The 24,362-nt window shown below is 32.7% G+C and overlaps 2 protein-coding genes across 5 annotated transcripts in view; one reads left to right on the plus strand and one right to left on the minus strand.

The window, feature by feature from the left end:
- LOC138315889 (probable phospholipid-transporting ATPase IIB) overlaps positions 1-10,164 on the plus strand; it is a 39,486-nt gene extending 29,322 nt beyond the window's left edge. Inside the window, exons 22-26 of one of the 2 annotated variants that reach the window (XM_069257206.1) lie at positions 431-562; positions 843-951; positions 1,843-1,900; positions 2,177-2,380; positions 6,725-10,164. In XM_069257206.1, coding sequence (XP_069113307.1) covers positions 431-562; positions 843-951; positions 1,843-1,900; positions 2,177-2,380; positions 6,725-6,858 — 637 coding nt within the window. In that variant the 3' untranslated portion in view covers positions 6,859-10,164. Of the gene's footprint in view, positions 1-430; positions 563-842; positions 952-1,842; positions 1,901-2,176; positions 2,459-6,724 lie in introns of those variants that run through there. The other variant, XM_069257207.1, reaches the window with a different exon arrangement.
- A 1,201-nt stretch (positions 10,165-11,365) lies between these two features.
- Positions 11,366-24,332, minus strand: LOC138315891 (uncharacterized). 3 transcript variants are annotated; one of them, XM_069257212.1, is made up of 5 exons: positions 24,208-24,332; positions 21,789-21,825; positions 17,393-17,434; positions 14,441-14,532; positions 11,366-12,615 (listed from the first exon to the last, which is right to left on the minus strand). In XM_069257212.1, the coding sequence occupies exons 4-5, from the start codon at positions 14,480-14,482 to the stop codon at positions 11,911-11,913; spliced, it is 747 nt and encodes a 248-aa protein (XP_069113313.1). In that variant the 5' UTR covers positions 14,483-14,532; positions 17,393-17,434; positions 21,789-21,825; positions 24,208-24,332; the 3' UTR covers positions 11,366-11,910. The 3 variants fall into 3 exon arrangements, with proteins under 3 accessions (XP_069113313.1, XP_069113315.1, XP_069113314.1); XM_069257214.1 differs by lacking the exon at positions 24,208-24,332 and adding an exon at positions 24,181-24,199; XM_069257213.1 differs by lacking the exon at positions 17,393-17,434.
- Between the last annotated feature and the right edge of the window lie 30 nt (positions 24,333-24,362).

Below are 24,362 nucleotides of genomic sequence, written 5' to 3' on the forward strand. Positions count from 1 at the left end.
TTTATGTAATAATATGACACAATTGCGACCAGTAAAAAAAATATGTGTGACATTTCAATGACTAGTACAATGTGTACCATGTCACCTTTATCAGACATAAACATTATACAGTTGTTGACGGGGGTTGAGGGCAACAGATGATTTGTTGGACCCGAAGACAAGCTGTTGCCCAAGCTGAAAGCCGAGGGCAACAGTTTGTGTGATAGTCCAACAAATAATCTGTTGCCCGAAAACCCAGTCGATAACTGTTTCGTTATACCCCATTGTGACGTCACTCCGGTCCAACAGCACAAATTAAACAGTCAATTTTAACAGTTTTTTGGACTGCTTGAAGGAACAGTTAATTTATTGGCATTTTTGTCAATAGAGTTTTTATAGAAACCATTTTATAGGGGTATAACAAAAGTTGATAATAACCTCTCTATTTCAGTTATAAGAGATCAGCGTCACTAAGTCAGTTTGTCATCCATCGAGGCCTCATCATTAGTACCATGCAGGCTGTGTTTTCTTCTGTGTTTTACTTTGCCTCTATAGCCTTATTTCCGGGCTTTCTCATGGTGGGGTAAGTCCTTTGAACAAAAGACAAGAATCAAGTGTAAATTGGCTTTGAACTAAATAAATGAATATGTAAATAAAGAACTTGTCAATGAATAAATTGGAAAATGTGTTTAAAAAATATGTACACCTTGAATGTTTAAAAATCACTTTAACTGTAAATTAGTATGGAAATTTTAAGAATCATTATTATTTCATTTTCAGTACAGAGATATTTTGAATAATCATTTTCCCTTTAAAGTTGTATATTTAAAGTACTAAGTGAAGTACATGTGATGTTTGTATAGGTACTCCACCATCTACACCATGTACCCTGTGTTCTCTCTGGTACTTGATAAAGATGTGTCAGCGGAGATCGCCATCACCTACCCAGAGCTGTATAAAGAATTGACAAAGGCAAGCATTAATGGAAGAAATTAATCTACTTCTCACAGCAGAATGTTTTATTTTATAAGTTACTCACCAGTGACCTGGAACTGATAGGGATGGGGGTGGGGGAGCTTATTGGTTTACATTATCAATGTCTGTCATTTTCACATTTGTCCCAGCTTTATGTCCTATACATTCATACTAAAAGTATGGTTTATCTAAGTGAGATAATGTGTCATACCAAACCAAAGTCACTGTGACCTATACTTTGCTCTTTTACCTAAATTTAGTAAATAGCTTTCCATAAACTTAATAAGGCGCTGGAACTTCATTAGTTAAGGATTCATGTAGGGAAGATAGTGTGTCAAGTATCAAACACAGATCACTGTAACCTGTATTTTGACCTTTGTGCTCCATTTAAGAAATGACATTTTCAGATTCTTCTACATTACAAAAATACTTGATATACGAGTCCATCTAAGTGAGGCAGTGTGTTGCATGCCAAGGTTTTGTTAACATTTTAAGGACTTGATTCAGTATGTAGGTCATCTAAGTTAAATACAACCTCAAGGCATTGGCACAATTTGATTTGTAATATCATCTGGTTATATGGGGCAAGTTTAAATGGATTAATTACATTTAATGGAGTAAAACAGTTTAAAGCAAAAAATTAACAGGATATGTTTAAATGACCATAGCTGTTGATAAGATGAAATAAAACCAAATCAAACTTATATATATGTATATATTTGTACATATTACTGGTAATTAAAACAGTTCAGGTATGTGATGGAAGCAGACAGTTTCAAGGTACTTATTTCAAGGGAATTGAGGTGAATAAACACATTTATATCAATTTTTGTATCAAGTTTAAAGATATTTTAATTTGTCCAATAATATTTTTATTTAACTTTTCAGGGGAGGTCACTTTCATTTAAAACGTTTTTCCTGTGGGTGCTGATAAGTGTCTACCAAGGTAAGCCTTACTTCAATTCAGTTTGACTGTACTTTTGGTGAATGTAGGTATTGTTTAGTAAAACAATTGTATTCATCACATTTAAAGTAGTTATATTTTCAGAATTTTCAGAACATTCCACTGCCACAAGATTTTTCCCCCCACAATGCATTTTTCTTTTATATCAGAGAATTTTTTTTCTTCATACTCTGTTACCATATGGTAATATTATATCAAAGAAATATTGTTTTCTTTCTTGATGTATGATTAGATAAAATTTCTATTTTCTATCACCAGGTGGTATAATTATATATGGTGCACTGTGGCTCTTTGATGAGGATTTTGTACATGTAGTGTCAATTACATTTACCTCCCTTATCCTCACGGAGTTACTGATGGTGGCACTAGCAGTCCGTACATGGCACTACCTAATGGTGATAGCCGAGGCATTCAGTCTGGCCATATACATCCTCTCCTTGGCTGTCCTCAGAAACTACTTTGGTAAGAGGCTTGAAAATTAACCTTCTTTAGCACTCACCTGGTAAATAAGACTACTTTCCAAAATGGTATGTCTTAATTTAATTTGACCTGTGTATAAAGACCAATACAATACAAAAGTCCATTTTGCTTTGCTTCTTGGTTGGTCTTTATAGAGAGGTTATAGAAGTTATCTGTGTATCTTGAGTGGTTAATCCTCTTGTAAAACGCTTGCAAAAAAAAAAATCTTGTAATATCATGACTCGAAGTAACAAATAAATCATTTACATATATTTATAAACTGAAACACTTGTAAATTCTGCTGTATTTTTTTTTAAAATTCAGAGTTTTTGACAATGATTGAATAACAGGCAAAGCCTATATAAATTCTTTCCTTAAGTGGATCAAGTGTTAATACAATTTAAATGTACAGATACTAATTAAGTTTAATATTAGTATTCACAAATACAGCAAAATTTCATAACTAAAAAAAAGTTTCATTTTAATTAATATAGATACATGTGTATTAGTTAAAGAGAAGTTGATTTTACCTGGTATATGATTAACCCTGAAGGATGATATTACAGGTGTGTCTGAAGTACTATGAACATGAGTTTGTAGAGCTAGCCTGCCAATGTCCTTGTGTGGTAGTGTGTCGCTGTTCGCCGACACAGAAGGCAGACATTGTCAAACTTCTCCAGGTTCATACTGGCAAACGCACATGTGCAATAGGTGAGTGGAAGGCTGATATTAACACTGCCTAGTGAATACATATATCAGAAATATATTTACAATAATGTAACCTGGAAATATATCAGTTATATGATATATTCTTCACTACAGTTCATCATTTGTTAACTTGGTTTGTTGTACTTATCCAGATATTTTATTCACTGGTGTTTTACATCTGTTTGTAGGTGATGGTGGGAATGACGTCAGTATGATCCAGGCAGCTAACGCGGGTATAGGAATTGTAGGCAAGGTAAAAAAATACACATGTAAAAAGATAGATTGAGAGCATTTGACAGATTTAAGTTTTGACAAGTGCATCTCTGAAAATATCACATTCATAACTCAGTTGAGTTTTTACTATACAAATTATGCTTAAATGTAAATACTTGTTAGTATACAGTAATAATTAAAAAAGTGTTGACTTTAAACTCCTGTATGTGTTATTAAAATGTAGGTAATTTCTGGACACATCAAGGATAGAGCAAGAGAATTTACCAAATGTGTTGTGTCCTATAAAAAAGATATCTAAATGAATTAAATGAAGATGTCCTTCCCATTGTGTGTTGTAGGAAGGTAAACAAGCGTCCTTGGCAGCTGATTTTTCCATTACACAATTTTCTCACATTGGCAGATTATTAATGGTTCATGGTAGAAATAGGTAAGAATTACTTTGTTAGGTCTGAGAAATAAAGACCTTATCATTCTACCAAATTGTTAACTATAAAGCAGAATGTATCCTGCTATAAATTATATAATTTCAAAAGAAATAACAATTCTTCAACATTAAAACCAGATTATTTCTGAGAATGTCATTTAGTTTTTAACAGTCAGTTAAATATTTTTCATTATGACATAACAACCGGATCACAATGCCGTCCAACATGGTAAAAATGTTTAACATATTTTATGTAATAATATGACACAATTGCGACCAGTAAAAAAAATATGTGTGACATTTCAATGACTAGTACAATGTGTACCATGTCACCTTTATCAGACATAAACATTATACAGTTGTTGACGGGGGTTGAGGGCAACAGATGATTTGTTGGACCCGAAGACAAGCTGTTGCCCAAGCTGAAAGCCGAGGGCAACAGTTTGTGTGATAGTCCAACAAATAATCTGTTGCCCGAAAACCCAGTCGATAACTGTTTCGTTATACCCCATTGTGACGTCACTCCGGTCCAACAGCACAAATTAAACAGTCAATTTTAACAGTTTTTTGGACTGCTTGAAGGAACAGTTAATTTATTGGCATTTTTGTCAATAGAGTTTTTATAGAAACCATTTTATAGGGGTATAACAAAAGTTGATAATAACCTCTCTATTTCAGTTATAAGAGATCAGCGTCACTAAGTCAGTTTGTCATCCATCGAGGCCTCATCATTAGTACCATGCAGGCTGTGTTTTCTTCTGTGTTTTACTTTGCCTCTATAGCCTTATTTCCGGGCTTTCTCATGGTGGGGTAAGTCCTTTGAACAAAAGACAAGAATCAAGTGTAAATTGGCTTTGAACTAAATAAATGAATATGTAAATAAAGAACTTGTCAATGAATAAATTGGAAAATGTGTTTAAAAAATATGTACACCTTGAATGTTTAAAAATCACTTTAACTGTAAATTAGTATGGAAATTTTAAGAATCATTATTATTTCATTTTCAGTACAGAGATATTTTGAATAATCATTTTCCCTTTAAAGTTGTATATTTAAAGTACTAAGTGAAGTACATGTGATGTTTGTATAGGTACTCCACCATCTACACCATGTACCCTGTGTTCTCTCTGGTACTTGATAAAGATGTGTCAGCGGAGATCGCCATCACCTACCCAGAGCTGTATAAAGAATTGACAAAGGCAAGCATTAATGGAAGAAATTAATCTACTTCTCACAGCAGAATGTTTTATTTTATAAGTTACTCACCAGTGACCTGGAACTGATAGGGATGGGGGTGGGGGAGCTTATTGGTTTACATTATCAATGTCTGTCATTTTCACATTTGTCCCAGCTTTATGTCCTATACATTCATACTAAAAGTATGGTTTATCTAAGTGAGATAATGTGTCATACCAAACCAAAGTCACTGTGACCTATACTTTGCTCTTTTACCTAAATTTAGTAAATAGCTTTCCATAAACTTAATAAGGCGCTGGAACTTCATTAGTTAAGGATTCATGTAGGGAAGATAGTGTGTCAAGTATCAAACACAGATCACTGTAACCTGTATTTTGACCTTTGTGCTCCATTTAAGAAATGACATTTTCAGATTCTTCTACATTACAAAAATACTTGATATACGAGTCCATCTAAGTGAGGCAGTGTGTTGCATGCCAAGGTTTTGTTAACATTTTAAGGACTTGATTCAGTATGTAGGTCATCTAAGTTAAATACAACCTCAAGGCATTGGCACAATTTGATTTGTAATATCATCTGGTTATATGGGGCAAGTTTAAATGGATTAATTACATTTAATGGAGTAAAACAGTTTAAAGCAAAAAATTAACAGGATATGTTTAAATGACCATAGCTGTTGATAAGATGAAATAAAACCAAATCAAACTTATATATATGTATATATTTGTACATATTACTGGTAATTAAAACAGTTCAGGTATGTGATGGAAGCAGACAGTTTCAAGGTACTTATTTCAAGGGAATTGAGGTGAATAAACACATTTATATCAATTTTTGTATCAAGTTTAAAGATATTTTAATTTGTCCAATAATATTTTTATTTAACTTTTCAGGGGAGGTCACTTTCATTTAAAACGTTTTTCCTGTGGGTGCTGATAAGTGTCTACCAAGGTAAGCCTTACTTCAATTCAGTTTGACTGTACTTTTGGTGAATGTAGGTATTGTTTAGTAAAACAATTGTATTCATCACATTTAAAGTAGTTATATTTTCAGAATTTTCAGAACATTCCACTGCCACAAGATTTTTCCCCCCACAATGCATTTTTCTTTTATATCAGAGAATTTTTTTTCTTCATACTCTGTTACCATATGGTAATATTATATCAAAGAAATATTGTTTTCTTTCTTGATGTATGATTAGATAAAATTTCTATTTTCTATCACCAGGTGGTATAATTATATATGGTGCACTGTGGCTCTTTGATGAGGATTTTGTACATGTAGTGTCAATTACATTTACCTCCCTTATCCTCACGGAGTTACTGATGGTGGCACTAGCAGTCCGTACATGGCACTACCTAATGGTGATAGCCGAGGCATTCAGTCTGGCCATATACATCCTCTCCTTGGCTGTCCTCAGAAACTACTTTGGTAAGAGGCTTGAAAATTAACCTTCTTTAGCACTCACCTGGTAAATAAGACTACTTTCCAAAATGGTATGTCTTAATTTAATTTGACCTGTGTATAAAGACCAATACAATACAAAAGTCCATTTTGCTTTGCTTCTTGGTTGGTCTTTATAGAGAGGTTATAGAAGTTATCTGTGTATCTTGAGTGGTTAATCCTCTTGTAAAACGCTTGCAAAAAAAAAAATCTTGTAATATCATGACTCGAAGTAACAAATAAATCATTTACATATATTTATAAACTGAAACACTTGTAAATTCTGCTGTATTTTTTTTTAAAATTCAGAGTTTTTGACAATGCGGTTGTATCTTTTTCAGATTCCAAGTTTTTGACCACATGGAACTTTGTGTGGAAGGTGCTGGTGATAACTTCTGTTAGTTGTATACCACTGTACATACTTAAGTACCTACGCAAGAAGTTCTCACCCCCAGTCTACTCCAAACTCACCTGAGGATACTGCTGTGTTATTGCATTTTCTGTTGACATAGGTTTGTCATGTGGATATTTGTCCAATACTGTATCTCTGAAACCATTAGAATCTCTCCTATACTCCTCAGGCCCTACTCAGTCAGATTCTGCTATTTCTCTGACAGATCAAGTTGTTATATATTAAACTGATTTCTTGTTAATTTTCTGATCAGAACGGCTGTGTCCCTTGAAAATTGTAAAAAAAAAAATACAAGTGTATAATCTACAAATACATACGACTATTATGATTGATGATAAGATTTGATATACAAATATACATGATGTATATAGTTAAAAAAAATCATGTATCAGTTTAACTAGCTTTTCTTGCATTTATTCTTCATTCAATTACACTTGCTTGTGAACATCAAGTGCGCTTGGTTTGTTTATAACAATAATATTTGATATTTAGGTATATTTTTCTTATTCAGTTGTGGATAAATCCAGACATTTTTCAGTAACTCAATATCAATATATGTACATTGTATATGATGATTTTTGAGCGTTTTTTCCTCAAGATTGCTGGTAGTTTTAAACTTGAAACTCTGGCTTTACTTTCTTCTGAAACCTAGCATGGCATCAATTTGCTAAATCTTTTAAACACAAATTGTAAAGCCTTAAAAAACAACTGTTGCATGTGCCAACCTAAATGTTGAACCAACTTATTTTTTATGCACATATTGCACAAATTATTTTCTGTGAATTTTCTGTGATTGCTATGAAAGCATTGAATTAAGTTGCTCCCAAAAATAACGTTATTTTTCAATATAATGAATATTGAAAGTTAAATATGTGTGATGGTTATTCACATGGTGTACATGATTCTTTTTTCCTTTCTTGAACATTTCTTTATTTTGGTGTACATACTATATAAAGGAGAGTGAAAAAAAAAAAAATCATTTCTTGAATTCTAATAGCTTCTTTCATCCAATACGAGTTGTGAATTCTGCAAATCTGTGATGCTGCTTTAGCTTGAACTGTGTTACATATATTTGGAAACATTATGTTCCATTGTGTTAAATATGTCCTTCCTGTTACTGTTCAATACTCTATTTCTTTTTTGATTTATCATCAATACCCTATAATTTATTTTTATCAAAAAGTTTTTTAGTGTTATGTTTTCCTTTCTGAATCATTCCTTTATCTCGTTTATACTCTTATGCTTGCCTTTAAATGTGGTGAAAGTTGGAATAGTCAAAGGGGAGACAACTGTTAAACTTAATCAGGATTATGATTGCAATCTTGTTTTGTTTGAACAATAAATGGAGGCTTCAGAGAATAAAGCTATTGCTATGCTTTCCAAGGACGAAATTTTATATCTTCTTGGTATGGACCAATTTCTAGTGAAATTTCAATTTCATTATTTACAAGATACCAGTATTATGGGATGTAGAATTATTATGTGATTGCTTTATTTCAGCTTTTTCCTTCGTTATATGGCTCCACTAAGTAAAATCATTATTTTTTGTGTGCGCTAGAACCCAGAGCTTTATAAAGTTTCCATTCAAATTTGTTAGAAAATAACGTGTATTTTTAAATAAGTTAAGTCCTATGTACCAAAATCAAGTCAGATGTTGTTACAAATGATGAAAAAAATCTGCACCTTGCACAGCCTATATAGTGTGTCAGATATCTAGATATTTATTTTGAGCAATTTTGTTCAAAACATTATTTATTGTTTTTTTTTTATTGGTTATAAGATATTTTTAGCATGTATACATACATACTTTTGTTCAATTAATCTTTGTGCAATTTCATAATGTGAGTGCATACAATGTGGAAGATTATTTGTAAATAAAGATGAAAGTGCTAGAATGTTTGAATTAATTTACCATATGTCAGTATGCTAATTTGAATATTGAGATTTCTTGCCCGAGTTTCAAAAGTTTTCGAGTTTTAAAGAAAAGTCCGACAATATGAGTTGATGCCTACTGAGGAACAATGAGTTCAGCTATTAAATTTTGCCTTCTATATATCTATTTTTACATCTCTTTATTTTAATTTTAGTAGAATCAATGACATGCAAGTACACTGTACATAATTTCTTTCGGTTTAGTGAGAAGGATAAATCCAAGGAAGTTTTGGGTGCAGGTGATTCTCTAGTTGGCTCTGTATTATTTTTGTAATATTGACTGAACATACATGTATAATAATATAAACGTGATTTATCATTCAATTTATATTCACTGTACATATGCAACATTCCTCTTCTTTTCACTTGCTTCTATTTATCATTTCTCCCAATAAAAGTCCTCCAGATTTCATTTTCACCTGGTCCTTTCTGTAAAGGCGTTAAATGCGTAACCTAGCTATGAGTTTTGTACCCTTAATTATTTATGAAATGTTTATATGCAAAAATAACTTCCGATCTACTTTTGAGTTATATACTGTTACCACACTACACTATGAACCATTACTCAAAAACATTTAATGATTTGAACTTCCATCAGTACAGATCTAGAAATTCAGTTTTTCAGTAATTACAGAATCCCAGATTAATATGAATCAGCAGTAGTCCAACTGTATAGTGTACAACTTAATTCAGTTGTGTGACCTAGAATTGATGTTGATGAAAAGTAATTATTACTGTACATTGATTCAGTTGTATTGTTCTTGATAAAATGCATTTGAATGATAAATTGTGAATGGGAATTTAATTAAATGTGTTGTCAATTAAGACTGAATGCTATCGGGCGAGTGCGAGTACTGTTTTCATGATGAGCTTCTAGTAAATTTGGTAGAGAGTCAGAATGATAGTTGTTTTGGGAAGTGATACATTTACATGCAGTATATTATTATTGGTGTGTTGCGTTTATTAAAATGCTTTGATATTGTGCCTGTTTGATTGAAGAAATTAAAAGCTCTTCTAAATAACTAATTCTGTTGCAGAATTTGGACACTCTTTATATATTTATGTAGAGGGCATTTGTTCAGTCCCAAAATCCAATCAACTTCGATTCACATAGAGTAAATGTAGTGCATATATACTGGAAAGGAGCTTACTTGGTATATGCATGCAAGAAGTTGTGCGACTGTTACACAAAACATATTTTTATAATCAACAAACGAAAATCACAATTAATAAAATTGTTTGGATGAAGACTCTTACAATGTAATTTGATGTTGGAACAAATCCATCAACAAGTCAATTTTGTTTTGTACACATTACATGTTCTTTCTATCATCCGTGATGTTGAGTTTCTATGACTGGGAGTGTTCATACACGCTTAAACCACTGTTCATTTTTATCATTACTTATTGCCATATCAAATAAATATAGGTTATTTACCCAATGACTTTCTGTTGTATGTTCATGGTGTTGTTTATCCTCGATATTCCAGGGGTTACTATCACTGCCGTTATATCCACCCTTGGACTATGTCACAGTAAAACTATGCACAACAATTCAGCAGGTAGTTAGGTCCTCTGATATACATCAAAGAATCCAGTAACAGCACTATGCGGTTGATAGTGTTCCTTTGAATTTGGGTGTCGCTCTCTCTGTAAGGAAATCGCTGCAAGCCTGTGATTTGTCAGGTTTTTTCTCCTGAATTACATTCAGTTTTACTAGGAGATAGTCCAGGGGAGTATCAAGCCACAGACCAGTGATTGTATTTTTGAGTAATACATTGTCTTGCTTTGGATGATATACAATATCAGTGCATGTCTTGTCTTGTATTTAAATATCAGTTATGTCTTGTGTTATAAGCCTTATCTGCTGTGATAATTTTGTTGATATACTAAACCACTCCTGAATTGATTAACGATTGATTACTAAACATTAAAGTTTTTCTTTTGAAGTTAGACCAAATAAACCTGAATGATATTTATCGGAAAGATTATCTCTGGTTTATCTATTTAATATAAATTATAGATGAGACAAAAGTTTGAATTTTTTTTTAAATTGACATTTTACAAAAGCAGCATAATTATGCTGCTATCAGCAGTTGATACCGACCTGTCGTGCAGTATGGCAAGGGCTAAAAGACACCGGACAACAGACAATTGCCATTGGCCAATTAAGACTTCATCTTAGGTGACCAAGTGACAAAGAGATTAAACGTGAAAAATCAGAGATTTCCTAGGCTATGACACTGCATACACTGAGAAAAAACTTTTTTCTGAAAGTTTTTAATTGTCTCCAGTATCTAAAATCACTGAATTAAACTAATATTGTAATATTTTCTTTCTGGCATAAGAATGTACTCTCAAATGACTTAAGCTTGTCAATACAACCTTTGCATTCAACACCTAAAATTTAGTGGTTGAATTACTAGACATCCATGCATAGCCTAGGTAATCCCTGGTCCAATAGAGACTGTGCAGAGGAGCCAACAAAACTAGCATTCTGCAACATGTTTTTATTGTCACCTTTCATGGTACAACATGATGATCATTATAAATTAACTCTTGAAAATGTTTTAAGGTCACAAAAAAAGCATGAAAAATAACATTTTTCTAAAAATTAAATAAAAACAAGGTGGTAAAACTAAATGCTCTAAAAAGTTTAATGTTTTGTCATGATGTAAACAAAACATGGTAGAAAAATATATGTACAACATCAACACTGCCCAATCTAAGTGTCGGGCAAATACAGAATGCCCCCTGTATTACAGAAAACTAAAGCAATTCTTAATTGATGATTGTTTCTTTGTTAATGTGATATCACCTAGACCGGCATTGTAAATATGGCATATGGAAGTTCCTTGTTAATTGTATATAGTCTGCGTAAAAACACTGTAAAGCTTATTCAATAATATTAAATAATAATAGTTCAATAATAATCAATAATAATAATAAAATGTGGCCTAAAATGTTTAATGATGTCTTGATTCAAGACCAAAACGCGGTCATAACAAAATACAATTTGTTCACAATCATGGAGGGGAAGAATTTTTGCAGATCTATATGACGCGGCCAGATGTGCTGCTAGGCTACAGCCTACAAAGTCCTGGCCGACAGTTCCAGCTCACATCTTCGTCACATGAAAACCATGCGACAAAGACAAGGCCAAGTGTCTTGTATCTATTTCCCTTTAAGGGTATCCCTGATTGAAGCCGTATGTGTTTGGATAAGCTGGTACGTTGGAACCAAGTGGGTTCGAACCAAGAGGGTTAGAACCAAGTGGATTTGTTGAGGCTAGTGGATTTGAACCTAATGGATTTGAACCAAGTGGGTTGGATCCAAGAGGGTAGCCCATTTGGGACATTGCCGCCTGTGACATTGCCGCCTGCGACATGGCAGCCTGCGTAGTGTAGGCACGTGGGACACTGGCCACTGGAGGGTTGTAAGCACTAGGTGCATGGGGGTTTGTAACGGCGATGCCCATAGGATAAGCTGCTCCGGCACTCAGCTGTGGAGCCCCTATGTATGTAGGGGTTGCATACTGGCTAGCCTGGTAGGCTGACGGTGTCTGGAACGTGGTATATTGCATCGGGTGAGGATGTGTTGGTGGATGGAAGGCCCCAGTCGAGGCACCAGCTGTAGGGTAGCCCGACAGTGTGGAGTACACTCCTGTGGTCGGTGTATACACTGATGGATTTACATTCTGTGGCATGCCTGGCTGTGGGTACTGGGGGTTGGCAGCAGCTGCCAGTTGCCTGTGAGATGCAGGAGCCGCTCCAGGGGCCAAGGTATGGGCCATGCCGGGCTGTGTTGGGGCATAGTTTGGGTACCCAGCAGGATAAAGGCCACTTCCACTCTTGTCAACCGCTGGGGCTCCAGCAAAGTTCATGGTCTTCTGCAATAGAGCAAAATCACATTGGTAAAATTTCGAAGTAGAATATTATCATAACAAATGTTTACTCCATTAGTAAAAACATAATACAGACTCAAAATGACAAAACTATCTGATGAAGTTCAAGCCAGGAAAAATTTGACAATAATATTTAGTTATATTCAAAATACAACATTTACTTTTTTGCAGTTTTTACAATATGCCTTAATACTAATAATATTTTGACTTTGTACAAATTGAAAAACAAAATTGTTTCTTAAATTTTCTAAATTCATTCTTCATCAAAGACAGATTTACAGATAGTAGTGGCAGGCATACACTCTCTAGAGAAAACTCCTAAATGTTGTCAACTGCATTTTAAATGTCTAAGTGCATTGTGATTTCCCGAATTGCTACCACCATAATTTTGCATTGACATGTTAGTTAGACATTTTATATGTACTGTGTCATTCACCTAAGATTTTCTCACAATAACTTACTTGTGTTTAGTTTGATAAAGACTTAGATTTATTTAATTTTATCATCCACACCTACTTTTCTCTCTGCTAACACGAGTTCTTCCCTTGGGAGATTATAATGATTTACCACTTCCATTAAGGGCTACTAAGCTCTTCTTCAAATGCATACATGTATTTAATTCTTTAACAAAAATTATATCAGAGTACCACTGTTCGGAAAGAAATACTGCACATATGTACATGTATATCAGACTTGTTTTGCACCTCCCTTTACAAATTACAAGACATTTTTGAGTCCTTAAAAGTTTTTTTTTCTCTCTCTGAAATAGTTTCATCTTCTCTATTATTTCTAAAAGAGACATTTTCATGTTTTTTTTTTGAAGCCTCCCTTGTACTTCCTGTGATAGTTTCCTACTTTAACTTTAAACTGCTGTCCTACCGAAATGACACAACACATGTAACAGTTAAAATTATGTACTTTAGATAGTGCCAGTGAAACAACAATGAACTTTGTATGCAGCCAATTTTCTTTTGTGGATATAGTTTAATGAAAAACTGAAACAAGATCTGCTTGTTCAAATATGTATGAAAATATTGTCTTTGAAAGTAACAAAATTGGTTGCATTTATGTGTCTGTTTACTCACAACACTGAAGTGACAACATGCAGAGAATCTGTCTGGGAAACATCACAACATATATATCTATTCACTAGATCATGGATTTATCATTACCAATCCAACAAAATCTAGCATCTATTTTCTTATCGATCTATTTCAGAGATTTCACTGAACCGTTTACACGAAACTCTTGATAAGGATATGTTTCTTGTTTAAACTTAATGACACTTAACTATGTTTATCCTGATTTTGTTGTTGTTTCAGATTAGAAAGTTCATATGGGATAATAAAGCATACATAAGTGCTCACAAGTATTTGGGCTATGAATAATAACCTTTTAATGCCTTGTACATGCATACATGTAACTGTTTTACAAAGCCCATGGGCACAAACACATGGAATATAAAATTTCAATTTTTCATATTCTAATATATCATTTTAAGCAAAAAATAACTTACTATATGTTATGTAAAATGGTAAGTACAGTCAAATATTGCTATCAAAGAAATTGAAGTTCCTTAGAAAGTTTTGGACCAGTTTAAGCTATAGAGATTAACAGTAATCTTAACCAAATATTCTCTTTATGTTCGAGTTGGTTTCAATGGAAGTTCTGAAATAGTTGGTCAATACATATGAAAGCTACCAGTATAATTGGCACTTTTGACTGGAATCTATGGATATGGACACTTTATATGTTGTGTATTCCCAAACAGAAACTTGGCAAAGCTTTCAGGACACAGGTGATGGCTGACCTGGTTCGGAAGCTGGCCTTGGTGGAAATATACCTTGTCCATATTTGTTAGCTCCGCTATCTCACGCCCAGCCACAAATACAGGATCCTGATCTGGAGTGGAATCAACATAGTGTAGGTACATGTAAATAGGTTACAACAGGTTATAGGGTCTAGATGTAGTATCGGGGAGGTATACAAACCTGAGGCTAGCCTCCACAAAGTCCGTAGATGTCATACGGGCAAATCAGTAAACATAGCAAATAAATTGTAATCTAATCATAGAAGAAACCAATGTCCTTGGATTTAAAAGTATTGCTAGTGTCTATCCTACATTTTAAATTTCAAAGAAAATTTAGTTAAATTACAGGTTTTGACAGAATTAAACAGTTTACCAGCTTTAAGACAAAGTGAGAGCTCCAGATCAAATATTTACATTGGTAACAACCTGAAAATAAGTATGTTGGAAGAGTATAGCAGATATAGATTGACCATTGCTAGCATATAATAGCAGTAATCAATAACAAAACATTGCAAGCAGAAAAGTCAACGTTATCAAACTTATAAATAAAGGAATTTATTATTTCTATGATTTTTTATTCAATTTTGAAGAAGTTTAGACACAAGCAATCCTGAAAAGCAAACAGATCACATTATACATGTAAATAGAAGTCTTATCTTGGCAGTTTCTATTAATTTTGACAAGTTCTCTTTCCAACGTAATTTAGATTTCTGCCATGACAAGACACACAAATTGTATACTGCATGCAACATAAAACTAACATAAATAGTTTCAGATAAAACTTAAAACTAGTAGGTATAAAGCTAAATTTGAGAACCAGCTTCCACCTGTTGAAGTAACAATAATATATACTCATTGATTTTAATATAAATAAGATGTAAAATATATACACATATACATATTGATAATACAAAAAATCTAACTATAATATTAAGCAGTAGTTTGTGTTAAAAAGCAGTCTGGAGTCTCACAAATCGCTACCTACACAGAAAGCATACAAAATTGCAGGTTCTCATATTGGCTGCAAATAAAGTTGTTTTTGTTAGTTCCAAGCTGACAATACAATACACAAAGGAAACAAAGACATTAAAGTTAAAATAAATAAATTGCATCCGTGTTCATTTGTCCATCAACTTAACGTAAATCCTGATGTTATCAACCATGCTGCAGGCTGGAAGAATCTTCCACTCACAACTCGGAACAAAAATAGCTGGTGTACAATTCAAGGGAGACGATTGTTGATTGGTCTAACTTGTGTGAAGGAAAATCTGTCTGCATTCTGTTGAGGGCAATGGTGACTTATATAAAAACACACATTTAAGATGCTTAATCAAAGAGAAGGCACTCATTAAAGAGCAAAAAATCATGCAAATAAAAGTCTTTCATCAGTGGTCTACTAGTCTTCAAACTTGACAAATTGAAATTGAAAGACAAGTTTCATCATAGCATGCCTGAAAGACAAAAAATAATAATGGACGTTTCAGCCATAACTAAATAATCACATGCAGCATACAAAATAAACATATAAATAAGTAATAACCCAATGAAATAGGGAGAATGTAACTTGAGAAAAAGTGTAAATATCAATAAGTTTTCAAAATTAGGTTTGAATGATGTATCACAGGTAAATGAAAATTTTTTCAAATTCATGGAAGCAGGCATTGCTGTAGAAAACACCAGATATCCACCAGACAGCTAGAAAAGTGTAGAAAAGATCTGTATATTATTAGAGCTCTCAAGGAAGTTCAAACAAAGCACAGGTATATCCTCCCGAAATCATTTTATCATTATTATCTGATAGAGGTGCAGTTCAAAGTAACTAAACGAGAAGCCACTATTGACTAAAAGATATTGTCTGACCAAAGTAACACATCTTTACTTTGCCCAGACAACCTAAAAAGCACATTTTAACAAGTACAAATTATATTATAGCAGTAACATTTTAACATGCAAATACAGGTCGCAACAAAATCATAAATTACACATGTTAGACTTATAAGCATGCAAGCATGATGCATTTGACCACCTCCATCTTGATGACGCCTGTTCATGATCAGTTTCAATGATCGTACCACTTTATCATGTTTTCAAAATACATTTCACACTTAGATAGTCAAATGGTTGCAACTTTCAAGAAAAGATCTTCTAAATTTAAGCCATATTCTTGACACAGGCAGCCAAGATGAAGTGTGGTCACCCAATAGTCGTGTTCAGACCATGGAGCTGCACCAAAGGTGGTTAGCTATATACGTATCCCTCAGCAACTAGGTGGTAAATAAGTCAAAATATACACACTGTGTGTGAAGCTTCAAACTCACAACTTTAACATCATATTATTGTCATCATATAAATAGGATATTGGCAAGGTTTTATAAACACCAAAGTATGTTACTAACTGGACATGTTACAAGCCAACATTTGAAGTTGTTGTTTTGAAGCTTCATGCTTTGAATGTTAAGCGGATGATGGGTTGTTATATGATGCCATGAAGAATGATGAACAAGTAACCACCAACTGATCGAAGGCATCCTAAAGTACTGCACTGGGGCCACCTTGTAGTCACCACTATAACAATTTTTAGGTACGTGTACAAAATAAGATATACCAGTAAACATTCATGGGTAACATCCTGATAATGCCATCCCGTGGCACACAACTCTAAGTTAGTAGTTTATTGTTCATATTCCCGTACAGGTTTTCTATTCTTTAGGACAGAAACTGCCTAATGTGCAAAAATGAGTCTGTATGACACATAAGGTACCATATATATAACATAGAGGTACATACATATGTATACTGAGCTTAAGAAACAAAGCCCATCTCCTTGTTAAAAGTTGTTTCCGGAAGACACTACAGAACTATAGATGGCAACCCCTAGCAGATTCCAAAAGAACCAGTCAGTTGATAGTCACTTGTGTACTATAGATTACGTCTACAGAGACAGATACCTACCGAATGATTTTGTATCTTTGTATTGTATTTGATGTTCAACTACTACAAAACAAAACAGGAAATCATGGTAATACAAACAACAATGTCAATTAACAGTAAATGGTAGTGTAGCGTATATGTTGTAAGCTTGTAAAACACCCGAAACGCGTTAAAATGGCTTACTCATGATCATATCTAAGCTGGACAATAAAACCGTCCCAATATCTTCCATGAATAAACCATTTATAAACAAGATATTTACCTTTTACATAAAATAGAGGGGCAAGCAGACTTAAACATGATCGACAGTAAACTTCCAGGCAAAATACTTAATCTTTAAAGTTGCAAAATTTAAAGTAATCATGATAAAATCTGCTTGTGAATTTATTATCACTAATTTAACTATACATGTATACTAAATGATGCATAATGATACAGCTTAATTACACTTTATTATTAGTTATAGAATAAATAACATTAGAAAGGTTTAAAAACATAGTCAGCAATGTACAGTATGACTAGGTTTTAATTCTTCACATAAAACTAATACATACGTGCAATAATAAATGTAACTTTTTTCCCCAAAGATATATATCTTCAACCAAATGATAAAATCTAGGATGGCCCAAACAAGAAATTGAGAATCAATATAAATTCTTCATTAGCATGGCCTAGACAAATTAGAATTGTAATAAATACTGTGTAAATGACTTATTGTAATGAATTTCCTTTACACAACACATGTTGATTTTCAACCATGTCATAATATGTTCTTTGATTTGTTTTTCAACCTTTTTTTTTCCAATCTAAATAGATCTATATATGATGAAATCCTCAAACTTAAAGTTCACAGCAAATCACAACACTAACCAATAATGGTTATCACAAATTCAAAATCCTTATCAAAATTAGCAATTTCTTACGTTTAAGATAATTAATCATACATTCAAAATTGTCAAATCGGTTCAAAAATTTTCAACTTATACTTAACATACATCTTTTTTTTTTTTTTTTTTTTAAATTTTAGGGTCTTTATTCCAAACACAATTTAAAATGAAGTCTATTTAAATTTCAATGAGTTTAACAAATGACAAATTTGACAACTTTATATTGTAAACTTATAAGCCACCTTATTATCATGAGGAGTGATTTTTGGAAGATTTTTTCTGGCAAAATTATTTTCAAATATTGTTTTAAATCTTGATACATCTTTGTTAATTGGTAGACATAAACGAGTGAAGCTTTTACAGTTTTCCTTTTCTAACAAAACGAGATTCAGTCACTAAATAGCCTACGTATATACAAACCAGCATCTATAGCCATTTCTTCCAAAATTCACTGAACTCATGCAATCTTATCACTTAAATATAAAAATTACAAATTATTGAATTTACCATTCAGCTGAATATGATTAGTGTATATATAATGATCAAAAAAGACATTACTTTTCTTTAATTTGGCAATTCAATATCCGTCTCAAAACAAGACTAAGTAAATGCCTGTGTGGATAATACTGTTACAGACATAAAGGCATTAAAGTTTCTTTGACCTCAAACACTTATTCAGCAAATGGATAGTTGCACAAACTTTATGTTCTACATCTAAAGAATTATTATTTCTTAACTAAATAAAGTAACTAAAACTAATTAACACTTAAAATGCTAAAATTAAGATTTCTTAATAAAGACATGATAATGCTAATTAATTCTTAAAATGTTACTTTTTAAAATTTCCACATGTGTGACACCATTTGCACTGTTTGCTTTTCATTGTGTGACAATGTTGAATTATATAAAATCATCAAAGCCAAAATTTCTCAAGTAAATTTAAATGTACATGTGTATTCTTTCAAAATTACTGATGTAGAAATTTTAAACCATGAGCTTGTCCTGCATGTGATAATAATTTATAGATTGTTAGCAGAACTAAACTATACTTAAGTTAAATAACATACTACATAATTATGCATGCATGCATTATTTATATGTAATTCAATGTATGAACTTCATTTCTGACACACAGGACAAGATCTAGACAAAACCTTATCATTAATTTTCAAATTGGTAAATATTTAATAAGCTTTTTAATTCCAAATGTAAAAACTTAAATATTAAATCGCAACAAGCATAGAAATACTTTATATTAAACAGCTAAGTACTTGACATATGACTAATTACCTTATCAAACACCACCAATACATGTATATTAAAGAATGAACAAACTTATACAATATTTTTCACTTCTTTTTCAACATTTACCAGAATTTATTTTCATCAAGACTTATTATCAGCTTTGTCAAAAATGTTTAGAAAATTATGGTGTATGATAAGGTTTTAAGCTTAAATCTAAACTTAAACTTTCACTAACGGAGTGTTTCTTATCATTTTTGTTTGTTTCTTTTTTAATATACATATGTATATCATAAACCAGTAATTAGGTAAAGAAGCCCTCAACATCTTGTGTCTTCCATACATAAAATAACTTTGGAAAAGAAATGATAAAATTAGAATAACTTGATAATTAACTGATAAGAAACACATTTGTAAACTAAATTACTGATTCTTAACTTAATTATCTAATTAACTACCAGGAAAAGTAAATGCGTGAAATGATATGCTAATATATATGTCCCCATCCAAAGTCAACCATAACCCAGATATAACTACATACATGAACATGCAACAACATCTACACAGGATGCTGGGGTTTTCTCTCTGGGGACTGGCGACACAGCTGCAAGGATTGTTTTTTTTTTCAATTTCTGGTCTTCAAGCTCAAATTGCTGGTGTACAGACTGAAATAATCAATATTTTACAACAGGTACAGCTGTAGGCTAGCTTAAATACAGATATTGATTACTGACATTACTATACTTACTGGGAGACTATAGGTACTTGTTGCATCTAGATAGCAAGTTGAAGTCTGGTAAATGCGATTTATGTTGATAATCACCTAGCAACCCCATAATCCTGTATAAGATGCCATTAACTTTAAAACTAATTAAATTTAACTTCATTTAAAAGGAATGACAGACTTACAGTATCATATACCAGAAATAATACATTATGCAGTCTTCACAGTTGTCTATGTGATAACTTTCACACTTTTTCTTTGAATTATATATTGCCAAAATTTTAATGTATTACAATGTAAGCAAGATGCAAACATATTATAAAACTATTCACTCAAACTCTTTTTAACATAACTTTTTGTTTGCTTTTCAGGATATCTGGGAAAACCGATGTATTTAAATTGGACTCCTCAAAGAATTTTCCATAATTTAAAAAAAAATTCACTTAAATGCATCATTTCCAGTACATAGATCAGAGATCTTAATTAATGTAGCTAATTTATGCTTAACTTGAAATTAAATACACAAGCATGACACGATCAGCACAAAAGCATTTGACACAACGGAACAAATAATCAATCTGTTTAATTCAGTATTATGGTATATGAAACATGTGCATGTAATATAAACATGCATTACCGCATTATTTCATTCAATACATGTCAAATGCTTTCTGTTGCTTTGCAGTCTTAAATATCTGTAGCAAAATTCAGAATGACAAAAGATGATTTTTTTTCCTTAGAAAACTATGCACTAGTCTACAGTAACCTGGTAACATATCAAACTAAAGTTAATTTTCAAGTAGTAACATCAAAGATTCACCAAATATCATGCATTTAGAAAACAGCTGCATTGTTTCATTTTTCCAAAAAAGAAATTAAACTGGTTTGCCTTTACAATTCATAATGTACAAGCAAATATTCATTTGATATCATACACAGGTCACAGAGCTTAGTTGGTTATTTAATTCAATACTATAAATGTTCAAACCTAAATATCAAAACATGCAATAATTGTTTGTGCAACTTATCAATATTCACATATCCAATAGGTTATGCAATGTTTATCAAAGTTTAGTTAAACATAACTTTAATTACATAGTACATCACATGCATATAGTTGGAAAAGCAGAAAAAAATCAAGTAGCGCAAAGATCTTATTTTAAAGAATTTGAAGCTTCCTTTATTTTGTGTTCTTTTAGTGAATAATTTGACATCTTAAATAAAGTACGGCTGCTTATACCACCCGTTGAAACATGTTTATTATTAATCTATATAGTTTATTCCACACCAGTAAAGCTCATCAAAATATTGCAAACACCTATCAATAACCTATTAAGTAGTAAACTTATTATTAGTTTTTAATACAAAAATTGTTTTCATAACTTAATATTAAAGGGTAATTATCTATGTACAGCTATAAATAGTAAGTAGAACCTGAAATTAAAGACTTTGTCATGTGAATAATTTCACTTATATATATTTTTTCAGTTTTTAATTGGTTAAAAATCTTTCATTTGACTGGCTATGAAAGTTCTTTACACCCAGAGCTTTAGGGAAGCCATACCTCTTGTCAATCACATCAGTTAGTCTTGTTGCTCCACCTACAAAACAAAAGAATCATATTAAGAAGAAAACAAATCTTACTTATCAAATGCCAGAAAATCTGGCACCCATCCAGAAAAGTTGAAAAAGGTGAAGTGAGGGGCTGATGAATTAGTGATAATACTATAGCTTACCAAATTATTTGAACATAATAAATTAAATTTACATTAAATCTGTGTTTGGAAACCTAGTAGCATGAACCTTTTTAGTAATACGTATATAAGTGTCCACATTCCCCCCCAAAAATATTAAGAACTTTCCTAGTTTCACACGATTACAATAAAGACCTGCACGAGTCTGGTCGCATAAAACTTTGTGTATTTAAGATGTACCTCCTCTTCGCCTTGTATTTATTGGAAGGCACTAGACAAGTAAAATAAATGTCAAAAATCTTGACATTAGCCCCCCCCCCCCCCAAAAAAAAATGTATGTTTCAGGTACCCCTACCTACCCTAGTTTTTAATTCTGACCCTAGCTATTTCATCACACTTTTTCAAAACAAAAATGTAGTGTGTGAAGTTTTCAACTTGTATTTTTATGCTTGCTTTAAGTTTATCCAGATAAAATTCAATTACGGTAATGAGAAATAAAAGACTTCTAGCCAGCCTAAAGCCTGAAAGACAGATTACTTAATGTAGTAATAAAGCAACTCAACCCTTCCCCCATCCCTCCTAAAAAATAAAATTAAAAAATAAAATGATAAAAAAAAAATCCCAACCGACCTATCCGATTTTTTTTCAGTCATGTAACCTGAAACATGCATATAATTGTTTTTGCTACATCCTAGAATGGTTATAAATATTGTCTGTTCACTTTGATTGGCTGGCCAAAACGATTTATGTGTGTTGATTGGTTACTTGTTGTTGATGATTTCATGAGTGTAAGGGGTACCAGTGGGGAAATTATTGCAAACAAATTATCATTTGATACCCAGAGAAGTCTGAATGTTTTTTCTGGTTGTCGGACATTATTCTCAGAAATCACACAAGGCGGCTCTACACGTACAGAATAGAATACAAGTTCTCAATCGGATCCCCTCGGGGAAATCAACTAGTACTGTTGGCAAGATGATTATGTCCTACTTGTAAAAACTGTCTTTACATAGGAGATGCTGAAACAAAGTTAGGCTTTACTTTCGGGATATTTCAATTTGTGCAACTGTAAAGTACAGTTTTAACCGAAATGTTATGCTTGTTTCTATGCGTATATGTATTACACCAACTTGTCCAAGTACATGTACATCAGTACAGTGTATAATTAGACGGAAAACTTATTGCTTTAGCATTAGGAAAAGGACCACTGCACCTTCTAAACAACTTTATTAGAATAAACACAAAAAGTTCATTTTCATAACACAGGTCGTATTATGGTTCCCGACGCCGTCATAATTAGAACGCGTTTGTTGACTATTTCTGCGCCAGACGGCAAAACTTCAACTTGTTTGGTGTTGTAACCTCATCTTTGGACATATTAATATAATTGTTTTAAAGAAACTTTTATTTTTTGTTTTGGAAAGGTAGCCTAGTGGCCCTTTCATCAATATAATGAAGTTGATTATTTTTTACATTGAATGCGAAAGCATTTAAATTATCATTCTTCAAAAATGAATTGTCATAAGAACTATGGCAGCTAACTGTGAACAGAACAATTTGTCAAGCTTTCCCATAAATAAATAATGCTGTGTGGTAGCTTTTAGGGAGCTAATAATTGTTTGGTCTTATACATAAATATGTGATCAACTAATCATCAAAAATAGTGCATGTTCCAGTTCGGTTTCTGAGGCACCCAGGCGTGCGATAATTCAATATGAAGTCTCGTGTAGCGTGATGATGTACACATGCATACATTAGACTAAGATAAGACAATTTCCATAATGGTTTGTGGTTGGTCAAAAACCAGTTTCTACTAACATTTTCCAGATAAAGTGCGACGATATCATACTACATACAATCATTAATTATGTACTGTAAAAGACAGTGACAGCGGGGCCGTGCACATCCGACACCTAGATCGACACACATGTGTCTGTGAACGCAAATATGTAACTTAGGCTATGGATAAATAAACAAATCGTTACAAGTTAGGATTTTACGCACAAGTACAGTAGTATCGCAAATTGAAATTTATTTTGCATATTCAGATGTTTATCCCAAAACAGACAACTCATTTGGCTATAACTAGGATTTTGATTCGAGACTCGCGAGGTCTGCGTCTTCTCGTAAATCATTATCTTGCTCCCTTGTTACAGATTCTGTACCGCACAAGCACAAAGAAGAAATGATCAAAGACCACTAAAGGATCCGATCGCAAACTTCAATATATATACCGATATATTAGGAGATATATAGACTTACCATTAATGTGGATTCAATGTTACTTACCACAATCGAGTAAATAAAAGAGTGATTCGGGTGGTCACTGTCGGTACAATGGCTACTGCTCAGTCGACTGGTGCGCAAATTCGCACTTCAGAACAAGCTGCTCTCTGATTGGACAATTATTGGAGAGACATCTAGTGGTGGTTCTTCGAGTGAAT

This window comes from Argopecten irradians, chromosome 2, assembly GCF_041381155.1.
Source record: "Argopecten irradians isolate NY chromosome 2, Ai_NY, whole genome shotgun sequence".
Taxonomy (NCBI): Eukaryota; Metazoa; Mollusca; class Bivalvia; order Pectinida; family Pectinidae; genus Argopecten; species Argopecten irradians.